Source organism: Pseudophryne corroboree, assembly GCF_028390025.1.
Source record: "Pseudophryne corroboree isolate aPseCor3 chromosome 8 unlocalized genomic scaffold, aPseCor3.hap2 SUPER_8_unloc_4, whole genome shotgun sequence".
Taxonomy (NCBI): Eukaryota; Metazoa; Chordata; class Amphibia; order Anura; family Myobatrachidae; genus Pseudophryne; species Pseudophryne corroboree.
The window spans coordinates 200,001-213,752 of NW_026967622.1; the positions used below are offsets into that span (position 1 = coordinate 200,001).

At 51.4% G+C, this 13,752-nt stretch overlaps 1 protein-coding gene across 2 annotated transcripts in view; it reads right to left on the reverse strand.

Annotated features, from left to right (window-relative positions):
• The window catches only part of QPCTL (glutaminyl-peptide cyclotransferase like), a 149,070-nt gene that overhangs the window by 91,981 nt on the left and 43,337 nt on the right, over positions 1–13,752 (reverse strand). For both annotated transcript variants that reach the window (XM_063950472.1, XM_063950473.1), the window contains one exon: positions 1,344–1,484. In XM_063950472.1, coding sequence (XP_063806542.1) covers positions 1,344–1,484 — 141 coding nt within the window. The remainder of the gene's footprint in view (positions 1–1,343; positions 1,485–13,752) is intronic.

A 13,752-nucleotide genomic window follows, 5' to 3' on the forward strand; every position in this document is an offset into this window, starting at 1 on the left:
AGCTAGCTCTAGGGGGCCAGGAGGCGGAGCTCATTATCCAGACCCCATAGGGCCAGGACTGGTTACCCGGGACCCTCGCACACATCAGCACAGGTAAGAGACATGACTACAGAGCTAGCTCTATGGGGCCAGGAGGCGGAGCTCATTATCCAGTCCCCATAGTGCCAGGACTGGTTACCCGGGACCCTCGCACACATCAGCACAGGGAAGAGACATGACTACAGAGCTAGCTCTAGGGGGCCAGGAGGCGGAGCTCATTATCCAGTCCCCATAGGGCCAACACCGGTTACCCGGGACCCTCGCACACATCAGCACAGGGAAGAGACATGACTACAGAGCTAGCTCTAGGGGGCCAGGAGTCAGAGCTCATTATCCAGACCCTATAGTGCCAGGACCGGTTACCCGGGACCCTCGCACACATCAGCACAGGGAAGAGACATGACTACAGAGCTAGCTCTAGGGGGCCAGGAGGCGGAGCTCAGTATCCAGACCCCATAGTGCCAGGACCGGTTACCCGGGACCCTCGCACACATCAGCACAGGGAAGAGACATCACTACAGAGCTAGCTCTAGGGGGCCAGGAGGCGGAGCTCATTATCCAGACCCTATAGTGCCAGGACTGGTTACCCGGGACCCTCGCACACATCAGCACAGGGAAGAGACATGACTACAGAGCTAGCTCTAGGGGGCCAGGAGGCGGAGCTCAGTATCCAGACCCCATAGTGCCAGGACCGGTTACCCGGGACCCTCGCACACATCAGCACAGGGAAGAGACATCACTACAGAGCTAGCTCTAGGGGGCCAGGAGGCGGAGCTCATTATCCAGACCCCATAGTGCCAGGACCGGTTACCCGGGACCCTCGCCCACATCAGCACAGGGAAGAGACATCACTACAAAGCTAGCTCTAGGGGGCCAGGAGTCGGAGCTCATTATCCAGACCCCATAGGGCCAGCACCGGTTACCCGGGACCCTCGCCCACATCAGCACAAGGAAGAGACATCACTACAGAGCTAGCTCTAGGGGGCCAGGAGGCGGAGCTCATTATCCAGACCCCATAGTGCCAGGACTGGTTACCCAGGAACCTCGCACACATCAGCACAGGGAAGAGACATGACTACAGAGCTAGCTCTAGGGGGCCAGGAGGCGGAGCTCATTATCCAGTCCCCAAAGGGCCAGGACTGGTTACCCGGGACCCTCGCACACATCAGCACAGGGAAGAGACATCACTACAGAGCTAGCTCTAGGGGGCCAGGAGGCGGAGCTCATTATCCAGACCCTATAGTGCCAGGACTGGTTACCCGGGACCCTCGCCCACATCACAAGTCCCATATGGAGATTCTCACCTCTCTCACCAGCCGGTTGCCGGCACTCCCAGGAGACCTCTCAATGAGCATAGGTCCTATGAATGACGACCACAGGCGCGGAATACTGACCTCTGACACCAGGTTCCTGAGCTGAGCAGAGGAGAGGGATTTGGGGTGTATCTGTAACATAATAAGATATAGGTCACTAATTCTCCCATCTCTAACCTCACAAATCTCCCCTCACCAACGTAATCACCAGAGAATAAGCGCAACATTCACCAAGGAGCGGAGGATAATCTGAGTGCCCCAGAGGCACCAGACTGGCCGGCACGGGAACGATCGGGAATCCTATACAAATATGTAACATCTGAGAATTTCCCACACTGGATCCCTAATATTGTTGCGGGAGCGGAAAATCGATTCCGTACCTGTATCCACACAGAGTCAGCAATGATCATCACAGAGGGGTTTAGGAGTATACAGGGAAACATCCAGCACTTTATCCGGAGTATGGAGGAGAGACAGAAGCCATTATCAGAGCACGGTGGATTACAGCTCATTTCTGCGAGTTCATGTAACCCCCCCCCCCAGCTTAGAAAGGGGTCCGGCTGCAGTTACGGGTACGGTCAGGGAAGTACGCGTCAGACCAACACAGGGCGGCACGGAGGGGCACACGGATTATGGCCTCCAATGGTGGACCTTGCCATGAGGTATGGCCTGCAGATCACAGGTTCTCAGACTCGGTCCTCAGGACCCCGCACAGTGCATGGTGCCCAGGTCACCTGTGGATTTTTAATATGTGACGGTTGGGGATAAATACAGCGCAGCTGCAGGGTGACCTGGAAACGCGAGGACCGGAAAGGAGAATCACTGCTCCAGAGTAAGGAGGCCGATGGTGTGCGAGAGCCTGGCCAGCTGCATCAGAGCGCGGGGACTGCACGCAGAGGGCGGTAAATGTACAGTCATAGCCATACAGTATATAGAAGCCAGAACTTTACCTCTTTAGTAATTGCTGAAGCAATCTCCTCAGGCAGTGACCGTAGAGCTCCCCCTAGTGGTGACTGTGGGAAGTTAGGATAGTCATGTCTGGGCTATAAAGAAGCAGCGTATCACCTGATGTTTGCGCACATTATTTAGCGCAATCTTAGATAACAATATAGTATGCGCTTATTAAAGGCAGATTCAATTAGCCGCAACATGGACAAAAACTGTTTAACGTGGGATAAAAACCTTGAGCCGCGAGACTTTGGGGATTCAGTTAGAAATCCTCATTAGGTTAGTATGGGATTCCCCAGGAAGATCATGCGCATTTTAGTTTGCAGCCCCAGAGATGGTGAAAGTAGGGAAAAATCATAAAAATAAAATTGTCAACACACACTGCAGTGGATTACTGTAATCTCCTCCTGAGTGGCATCCCCGACACATACCTCTCCACTCCAATCTGTCCTCAATGCTGTTGCCCGGCTTATCTTCCTCACCAAATGCACTACGTCCACCTCTCCTCTCCTACAAGCCCCTCATTGGTCTCCCTGACACATACCTCTCCACTCCAATCTATCCTCAATGCTGCACCCGGCTCATCTTCCTCACCAAACGCACTACGTCCACCTCCCATTTCCTACAAGCCCCTCACTGGTCTCCCTGACACATACCTCTCCACTCCAATCTATCCTCACTGCTGCAGCCCGGCTCATCTTCCTCACCAAACGCACTACGTCCACCTCTCCTCTCCTACAAGCCCCTCACTGGTCTCCCTGACACATACCTCTCTCCACTCCAACCTATCCTCACTGCTGCAGCCCGGCTCATCTTCCTCACCAAACGCACTACGTCCACCTCTCCTCTCCTACAAGCCCCTCACTGGTCTCCCTGACACATACCTCTCTCCACTCCAACCTATCCTCAATGCTGCTGCCCGGCTTATCTTCCTCCCCAAACACACTACGTCCACCTCTCCTCTCCTACAAGCCCCTCACTGGTCTCCCTTACACATACCTCTCCACTCCAATCTATCCTCAATGCTGCTGCCCGGCTTATCTTCCTCACCAAACGCTCTACGTCCACCTCTCCTCTCCTACAAGCCCCTCACTGGTCTCCCTGACACATACCTCTCTCCACTCCAACCTATCCTCACTGCTGCAGCCCGGCTCATCTTCCTCACCAAACGCACTACGTCCACCTCTCCTCTCCTACAAGCCCCTCACTGGTCTCCCTGACACATACCTCTCTACACTCCAATCTATCCTCACTGCTGCAGTCCCGGCTCATCTTCCTCACCAAACGCACTACGTCCACCTCTCCTCTCCTACAAGCCCCTCACTGGTCTCCCTGACACATACCTCTCTCCACTCCAACCTATCCTCAATGCTGCTGCCCGGCTTATCTTCCTCACCAAACGCACTACGTCCACCTCTCCTCTCCTACAAGCCCCTCACTGGTCTCCCTTACACATACCTCTCCACTCCAATCTATCCTCAATGCTGCTGCCCGGCTTATCTTCCTCACCAAACGCTCTACGTCCACCTCTCCTCTCCTACAAGCCCCTCACTGGTCTCCCCGACACATACCTCTCCACTCCAATCTATCCTCAATGCTGCTGCCCGGCTCATCTTCCTCACCAAACGTTCTACGTCCACCTTCCCTCTCCTACAAGCCCCTCACTGGTCTCCCTGACACATACCTCTCTCCACTCCAACCTATCCTCACTGCTGCAGCCCGGCTCATCTTCCTCACCAAACGCACTACGTCCACCTCTCCTCTCCTACAAGCCCCTCACTGGTCTCCCCGACACATACCTCTCCACTCCAATCTATCCTCAATGCTGCTGCCCGGCTCATCTTCCTCACCAAACGCACTACGTCCACCTCTCCTCTCCTACAAGCCCCTCACTGGTCTCCCTGACAAATACCTCTCTCCACTCCAATCTATCCTCAATGCTGCTGCCCGGCTCATCTTCCTCACCAAATGCACTACGTCCACCTCTCCTCTCTTACTAGACCTTCACTGGCTCCCCTTCCCTTTCAGAATCCATTTCAAGCTTCTCACACTTGCTTACAAAGCCCTCACCAACTCCTCTCCCATCTACATCTCTGACCTTATCTCCCTTTACACTCCCACCCGTCCTCTTCGCTCTGCTAATGCACGCCGACTCTCCTGTCTACTGATTACTTCCTCCCACTCCTATCTCCAAGATCTCTCACGTGCTGCTCCCTTTCTCTGGAATTCCCTACCTCTCCCCCTCAGACTCTCCACCTCTCTACAAAACTTCAAACAGGTTCTCAAGACCCACTTCTTCCCCAAACCCAGCCAAATCTCATCCTATCCCTGTTCCACACTCTCTATGTACACCGTCTGTGTCACCCCTGTCTGTCTGCCCCTCCCCTTTAGAATGTAAGCTCTCACGAGCAGGGCCCTCTTCCCTCATGTGCTTATCCTTTTTCTTACTTTAATAATCCTCAACTGCACCACATCCAGCAGTCTTCTGCCACCTGATACTTATTCCAGTGTCATCTGCTGATGTAACTATGTTTATTCACCCTGTACTTGTCCCCCCACATGTCAGGGCAGCAGGGCAGCTGATCGTAGCTGTGCTAAATTTAGCACATTTACGATCAGGTCGGAATCACCCCCAAAGTGCCTAACTAGGCTTATTTTATTTTTTTATTTTTTAGGTAGAATTTTTTTTCTCTTCAATTTTCCCAACACAATATCACAAAATGTAGTGGTCATGTGCGGTACCAGCCAAGCCCACCCCGTTTTATAAAGGAAACTTCTATTTGAAAATTCAGCTCAACTCTTTGGGGGCTATTCAAATGTTCTATCTTTGTCGATAATTAAAGGACGCCTCTTGGTGCTATTCAATTGTTCTGGGGGCCCTTTAATTATAGCTCTTTCTAAACTAATGAGCGGGAAAGGGAAGAGTCCTGTCTGGTCGCCCAATACAGAGAGCACAAACTACAGAGAGCGTTAAGGTACTAATGGGACCTTAGTGAGGAAAGTCTCTTTGAAGGATTCTATAGTTGGGGCCTGTCGCAATGTGCTGGGCAGCGAGTTCCAGAGTCGGAGCCGCATGGTAAAAGCTCGACCCCCAGATGAATTCTGGGAGAGTCTAGGTACTGCTAGTAGTCCTGCATCTACAGACTGCAGTAACAAGTGGGGCAGTATGGAATCAGAAGCAGCTTCAGGTACCTTGGGCCCTGGTCATGTAGGGCAGAGAAACGCAGTAAGCCAATCTTACAGGCAGCCAGTGAGGGAGTAGAGGATGGGTATTATGTGGCTAGAACGGAGCTGGTTTACAGTCTGGCAGCTGCATTTTGCACCAGGTGCAAGTGGTGCAGTGTTTTTGCTGGGCAACCTATCTTACGTGCTCCCGGCAGACCGGGGGCAGGGCACAGAGGAGTGGGCAGAGGGTTCCCTGCATGCACCCTCCCAAAAAGGGGTGCAGCTTGTCAGGGAGGGGCATATCCCTGTGACACATCCTCAATTCATAACACTGTGGGGCGTGCCCAGCACTTATGTAGGTGCTGCCCCCCCCCAGCTCTCGATGAGATTAGATGCTGTGTACATCTAATCACACGCCATCTATTCACTGGGCAGCAATCAGCCACTGCAGCCCGGCAGGTGGGGATAGCGCCCGGCACACCGTCATAGCCGGACGCATTTTGCAACTTTAAAAATCGGCAGGGCACAGCGCTCCGCTAAAACAGCCTTGCGTGAACACTATAGGTTGAAAACGCTAAATATACACAGCTGTATCACATATGGGACATTTTTACTGATTTCCATACAATGGCCCTATGCGGTAATTTTAATTACCTACCGGTAAATCCTTTTTTCGTAGTCAGTAGAGGATACTGGGAATCCATTTAGTACTATGGGGTATAGACGAGTCCATTAGGAACCATGGGCACATTAAGAATTTGATAGTGTGCGCTGGCTCCTCCCTCTATGCCCCTCCTACCAGACTCAGTCTAGGAAAATGTGCCCGAGGAGACGGACATACTTTGAGAGAAGGATATAAAGGACAGTGGTGAGATTAGGAACCAGCACACACAAACAAGAGGAAAGCCATGCTAACCAAACTATAAACCAGGAACAGCAACGGCTGAACCAAACAACAATACTGAACCAAATAACAGTGCAGGAAACACGAAGCGCTGGGCGGGCGCCCAGTATCCTCTACGGACTATGAGAAAAGGATTTACCAGCAGGTAATTAAAATCCTATTTTCTCTTACGTCCTAGAGGATACTGGGGTCCACATTAGTACCATGGGGATGTACCAAAGCTCCCAAACCGGGTGGGAGAGTGCTGAGGTTCCTGCAAAACTGATTGGCCTCTGAGGACCTTCAGTTTGGTCAAAGTGTCGAACTTGTAGAACTTAGCAAACGTAGTCGAACCTGACCAAGTAGCTGCTCGGCAGAGCTGTAAAGCAGAGACACTTCGGGCAGCCGGCCAGGAAGAACCCACTGACCTAGTAGAGTGGGCCTGAACAGATTTTGGACATGGCAAACCTGCCGTGGAATAAGCATGCTGGATAGTAAGTCTGATGCAGCGTGCAATAGACTGCTTAGAAGCAGGACACCCACTCTTATTGGGAACATAAAGAAGAAACAGAGAGTCCAATTTTCTGTGACGAGCTGTTCACTTTACATACACTTTCAAAGCCCTCACAACATCCAAAGACTTTGAAGTAGTAGAGGTGTCTGTAACAACCGTAACCACAATAGGTTGGTTGATGTGAAACGCAGACACCACCTTAGGAAGAAATTGCTGACGAGTTCTGAGTTCAGCTCTGTCCTCATGGAAAATGAAATATGGACTTTTGTGAGACAACGTCCCTAGCTTCGACATATGTCTTGCTGAAGCCAAGGCCAACAGTGTGACGGTCTCCCACGCAAGATATTTTACGTCCACCTCCTGTAACGTTTCAAACCAGTCCGACTGGAGGAACTGCAGCACCAAATTGAGATCCCAAGGTGTTGTGGGAGGCACAAAGGGAGGTTGGGTGTGCAGAACACCTTTCAAGAACGTCTGGACCTCAGGGAGAGAAGCCAATGGTCTTTGAAAGAAAATGGACAAGGCCGAAATCTGGACTTTTATGGAGCCCAGGCGTAAGCCCACATCCACATCTGCCTACAGAAAAAGCAGGAAACGTCCCAGATGAAATTCCACCACAGAATAATTTCTGCTCTCACACCAAGAGACGTATTTCTTCCAAATACGATGGTAATGTTTAGACGTTACCCCTTTCCTGGCTTGGATCATAGTCGGGATAACCTTGTTAGGGATTCTTTTCCTGTCTAGAATCAGCCGTTCAACTTCCATGCCATCAAACGTAGCCGCGGTAAGTCCTGATAGACGAACGGGCCCTGTTGCAGAAGATCCTCGCGAAGAGGTAAAGGCCACAAATCTTCGAGGAGCATCTCCAGAAGGTCCGCATACCAGGCCCTTCTTAGCCAGCCCGGAGCAATGAGTATTGCTTGAAACTTTTCCGTTTTTATTCGCTTTACAATTCTTGGGATCAGAGGAAGTGTAGGAAACACATACACCATCTGTAGTGTTCACGCTAGGCTGTTTTAGCAGGGTGCCGCGCCCTGCCCGATTTTTAAAAGGGCAAAATCTGCCCTGCCCTTTCTGCGGCGCCCTGCTAGAACAGCTGCCCGGTTCCTGCCCTCCCAGCGTGGAAAGATGCCATGCGTGCATCAATTCACGCTGTGGGAGAGTTTGGGGGAAGCCCAGCACCATCGTAGGTGCTGGGCACGCCCCCAGCAGTGACGCCGCCGGCCGCCCACTGGTTTATAATCTGTGGGCTGAACCACCCACTTTTATGACGCAAAATGACCACGCCCCTTTTCCGGCACTTGTGCCTCTCTCAATCCGGCGACCTGCCCTGCCCGAATTCTAGAGTGAACACTGATCTGACAGACCCACGAAGTCGTCAGGGCGTCTACCGCCACTGCCTGTGGGTCTCTTGACCTGGAACAATACCGCCTGAGCTTCTTGATGAGACGAGAGGCCATCATGTAGATCTGTGGATATCCCCCTCGCCGTGTCAAGCACCTGAACACTTCCGGGTGAAGGCCCCACTTCCTCGGGTGCAGGTCGTGTCTGCTGAGGAAGTCTGCTTCCCAGTTGTCTATTTCTGGAATGAAGACCGATGACAAAGCCACAGCATTTTTTTTCTGCCTAGAGGAGAATTCTTGACACCTCAGACATTGCTGCTCTGCTTTTCTTTCCGCCCTGTCGGTTTATGTACGTCACCGCCCTCACATTGTCCTACTGGATCTGAATGGCCCAATCTTGAAGAAGATGTGAGGCCTGCAGAAGGGCATTGTATATATGGCCCTGAGTTCCAGAATGTCAATTGGAAGGATGACTTCCTGACTTGAACATCTTCCTTGAAACTGCACCCCGAGTGACTGCTCCCCAACCTCAGAGGTTTGCGTCGGTGGTTAACAGAACCCAGTTCTGAATTCCGAACCTGCGACCCTCGACGAGGTGAGAAGTCTGTAGCCACCACAAAAGGGAGATTCTGGCTTTTGGCGACAGACTGATCCTCTGGTGCATGCGAAGATGCGATCCGGACCATTTGTCCAACAGATCGAGCTGGAAGGGTCTTGCGTGAAACCTTCCGTATTGAAGAGCCACATAAGAGGCCTCCATATTCCCCAGAAGGCGAATGCGTTGATGCACCGATATCCGGGTTGGATTCAGGACATCCCGAACCATCGACTGGATTACCAATGCCTTTTCCAAATGGAAGGAACACTTTCTGCGACTCTGTGTCCATTATCATTCCCAGGAATGGGAGCCTTCGTGTTGGCTCTAGGTGAGATTTCGGAAGGTTCAGAATCCACCCGTGATCCTGGAGGAGTTTAGTTGAGATGCCAATGCTGTCCAGCAATTTTTCCCTGGACGGTGCTTTTATCAGGAGATCATCCAGATATGGAAACATGTTCACTCCCTGTTTGCGGAGTAGAAACATAATCTCTGCCATCACCTTGATGAACACTCTCGGTGCCGTGGTGAGGCCAAATGGCAGTGACAGTCCTGCAGTGCAAACCGTAGATAAGCCTGATGAGGCGGCCAGATCGGAATGTGAAGGTACGCACCCTTGATATCCAGAGAAACTAGGAATTCCCCCTCCTCGAGACCTGAGATCACTGCTCTCAGAGACTCCATCTTGAATTTGAACACTCGTAAGTACGAGTTCAACGACTTGCGGTTCAAAATTGGTCTTACCGAACCATCCGGTTTTGGTACTGCAAACAGGTTGGAATAGTTCCCCTTGTTTTGCAGATGAGGTGGAACTGGAACAATGACCTGAGTCTGTACCAGTTTTTGGATGGCATGCTGTAAAGTTATACTTGCCTCTTGTGAAACTGGCAAGCCTGATTTGAAGAATATGTGAGGTGGGAGCTCTTGGAACTCCAGCCTGTAGCCCTGGGAAATAAGATACATGACCCTGGCACGAATTTGACCAGATCTGACTGAAGAATTGTAGGCGAGCTCCCACCTGACAGCCCTCCAGGCCTAGCGGTCCACCGTAATGCTGAAGTCTTTGAGGAAGCAGAGCCTGAGCTCTGTTCCCGAGCACCTGCTGTTGCTGGTTTGCGTGGTTTACCTCTTGCGCCGCTGGAGGATGTAGAAGCACCTGTGGCTTTGCCCTTGAACTTGGCCGTCCAAAAGGACTGTAACTTAGAAGCTGAATAAGTCTTCTTGGTTGGGGGGGGGGGGGGGGTCGGGGGCTGCGGAAGAAAGATACGTAGACTTATCCGCAGTAGCTGTGGAGATCCATTTGTCTAATTCATCTCTAATTCATCTTTGAACAAGGCCTCTCCTGTGAATGGTAGGCCTGCTACATCTTTCCTGGAGTCCGCATCAGCAGTCCACTGGCAGAGCCACAAGCCCCTGCGTGCCGACACTGTCATGCGGTGGTGCATGCATTAAGCAAGCCTATCTCTTTTATGGCTTCCACTGCATAGGGAAAAACGAGATTTATGGTTTGAACTTACCGTTGTTAAATCTCTTTCTGCGAGGTACACTGGGCTCCACAGGGAATGACATTACATCTTGCAGAGTAAGATCTTGATCCGAGGCACCAACAGGTTCAAAGCTTTGACCTCCTTACCAGTTCAATGCAGTAGCAGGCAAAATAGACGACAACTGGTAGTAGCCACATACACCACATTCTCATGACAGGAGAAGGTGTCAGCTGCTAATGCCTTACCAACCCAAAGAAGCTAAGTGCGTCAGGGTGGGCGCCCTGTGGAGCCCAGTGTACCTCGCAGAAAGATTTAACAACGGTAAGTTCTTACCATAAGTCTCGTTTTCTGCTGCGGGGTACACTGGGCTCCACAGGGAATGACATTGGGGATGTCCTAAAGCAGTTCCTTATGGGAGTGGACGCATTGTAGCGGGCACAAGAACTCGGCTCCAAAGGAAGCATCCTGGGAGGCGGATGTATCGAAGGCATAGAACCTTATGAACGTGTTCACTGAGGACCAAGTAGCCGCCTTACACAATTGTTCATGGGTCGCACCACGGCAGGCCGCCCAAGAAAGACCAACCGACCGAGTAGAATGGGCCTGGATGGTAGCAGGAGCTGGAAGGCCAGCCTGTACATAAGCATGTGCAATCACCATTTTAATCCATCTGGCCAGGGTCTGCTTGTGAGCAGGCCAGCCACGTTTGTGAAAACCAAACAGAACAAAGAGAGAATCTGACTTCTTAATGGAGGATGTTCTCTTCACATAGATACAGAGAGCCCGTACCACATCCAAAGACCGTTCTTTGGAAGACAAATCAGGAGAGGCAAAGGCCTGAACTACAATCTCCTGATTAAGGTGGAAAGAAGAAACCACCTTAGGTAAATACCCGGGACGTGTTCTAAGAACCGCCCGATCACAGTGAAAAATCAGATATGGTGACCTACAAGACAAGGCACCCAAATCCGACACCTGTCTAGCAGAGGCAATAGCCAGCAGAAACACCTTAAGAGAAAGCCACTTAAGGTCTGCAGATTCAAGAGGCTCAAACGGAGACCTTTGCAACACCTCCAAAACCACAGACAAGTCCCAAGGAGCCACCGGCGGAACATAAGGAGGTTGAATCCGTAACACACCCTGAACGTATACACATCAGGTAAGGTTGCATTTTTTTTCTGAAACCAAACAGACAAGGCAGAAATATGAACCTTGATGGAGGCCAGATAAAGGCCCAAGTCCAGGCCTGGTTGTAGAAAGGCCAAAAGTTTGGCCGCACTAAACTTGTAAGCGTCCTGATTTTTAGATGCGCACCAGTCAAGGTATGAATTCCAGACCCTATGATAAATCCGAGCAGAAGCCGGTTTCCGGGCCTTCAACATGGTTTGAATGACCACCTCAGAAAATCCTTTGGCCCTTAAGAGGGAAGCTTCAAGAGCCACGCCATCAAAGCCAATCGGGCTAAATCCGGATATACACAGGGGCCCTGAACGGGGAGATCTGGGCGCTGCGGAGGTAGAAGGGGACGCTCTATCGAGAGACCCTAAAGATCTGAGAACCAATGCTGTCTGGGCCACGCTGGAGCGATCAGAAGTAGGACTCCTCCTTCTTGCTTGAACTTCCGTATTACTCTGGGCAGGAGTGACACCGGAGGGAACACGTATGGCAACCGAAAGTTCCATGGAATTGCTAGTGCTGCTTGGGGATCCCTTGTCCTTGTTCCGAAGACCGGAACCTTGTGATTGTGTCGAGATGCCATCAGGTCCACATCTGGAAGGCCCCACTTGTCCACAAGGAGTTGAAACACTTCTGGATGGAGGCTCCACTCTCCGGTGTGTACGTCCCGACGATTGAGAAAGTCCGCTTCCCAGTTTATGACCCCCGGAATGAACACTGCCGATATGGCTGGCAAATGGCGTTCCACCCACTGAAGAATCCGTGATACTTCCCTCATTACCATGCGACTTCGAGTACCGCCTTGATGATTGATGTACGACACCGTAGTGGCGTTGTCCGACTGTACTTGAACAGGTCTGTTCTGTATTAAATGCTGGGCCAATTCCAATGAGTTGAACACCGCCCACAATTCCAGAATATTTATTGGGAGGAGAGACTCCTCCATGGTCCACTGACCCTGAAGAGTCTGTTGCTCCAACACCGTGCCCCAACCCCTCAGACTGGCGTCCATCGTCAGAAGGACCCAGTTGGAGATCCATATGGGACGACCCCTGCTCAATCATTGGCACTGAAGTCACCAGCTCAGGGACAGACGGACCTCCGGAGACAATGAGATCATGCAAGACCTGATCCGGTGAGGCAGGCCGTACCACTTGGCAAGAATCAGCCTCTGGAGAGGGAGGGAATGGAATTGAGCGTACTCCACCATGTCGAAAGCCGACACCATGAGACCTAGCACTTGCATTGCCGAATGTATCGACACTTGCGGACAAGATAGGAAGCATTGAATCCTGACCTGAAGCTTCAGGACTTTCTCCCGAGACAAGAACAACCGCTGGTTGTGAGTGTCCAACAACGCCCCCAGGTGCACCATGCTCTGAGCAGGGACCAGGGAGGATTTCTTCCAGTTGATGAGCCACCCGTGGGCTTGCAGAAAATAAGAATTTACTTACCGATAATTCTATTTCTCGTAGTCCGTAGTGGATGCTGGGGACTCCGTCAGGACCATGGGGAATAGCGGCTCCGCAGGAGACAGGGCACAAAAAGTAAGCTTTTAGGATCACATGGTGTGTACTGGCTCCTCCCCCTATGACCCTCCTCCAAGCCTCAGTTAGGTACTGTGCCCGGACGAGCGTACACAATAAGGAAGGATATTGAACCCCGGGTAAGACTCATACCAGCCACACCAATCACACCGTATAACTTGTGATCTGAACCCAGTTAACAGTATGACAAACGTAGGAGCCTCTGAAAAGATGGCTCACAACAATAATAACCCGATTTTAGTAACAATAACTATGTACAAGTATTGCAGACAATCCGCACTTGGGATGGGCGCCCAGCATCCACTACGGACTACGAGAAATAGAATTATCGGTAAGTAAATTCTTATTTTCTCTAACGTCCTAAGTGGATGCTGGGGACTCCGTCAGGACCATGGGGATTATACCAAAGCTCCCAAACGGGCGGGAGAGTGCGGATGACTCTGCAGCACCGAATGAGAGAACTCAAGGTCCTCCTCAGCCAGGGTATCAAATTTGTAGAATTTTGCAAACGTGTTTGCCCCTGACCAAGTAGCAGCTCGGCAGAGTTGTAATGCCGAGACTCCCCGGGCAGCCGCCCAGGATAAGCCCACTTTCCTTGTGGAATGGGCCTTGACAGATTTAGGTTGTGGCAAGCCTGCCACAGAATGTGCAAGTTGAATTGTGCTACAAATCCAACGAGCAATCGTCTGCTTAGAAGCAGGAGCACCCATCTTGTTGGGTGCATACAATATAAGCAGTG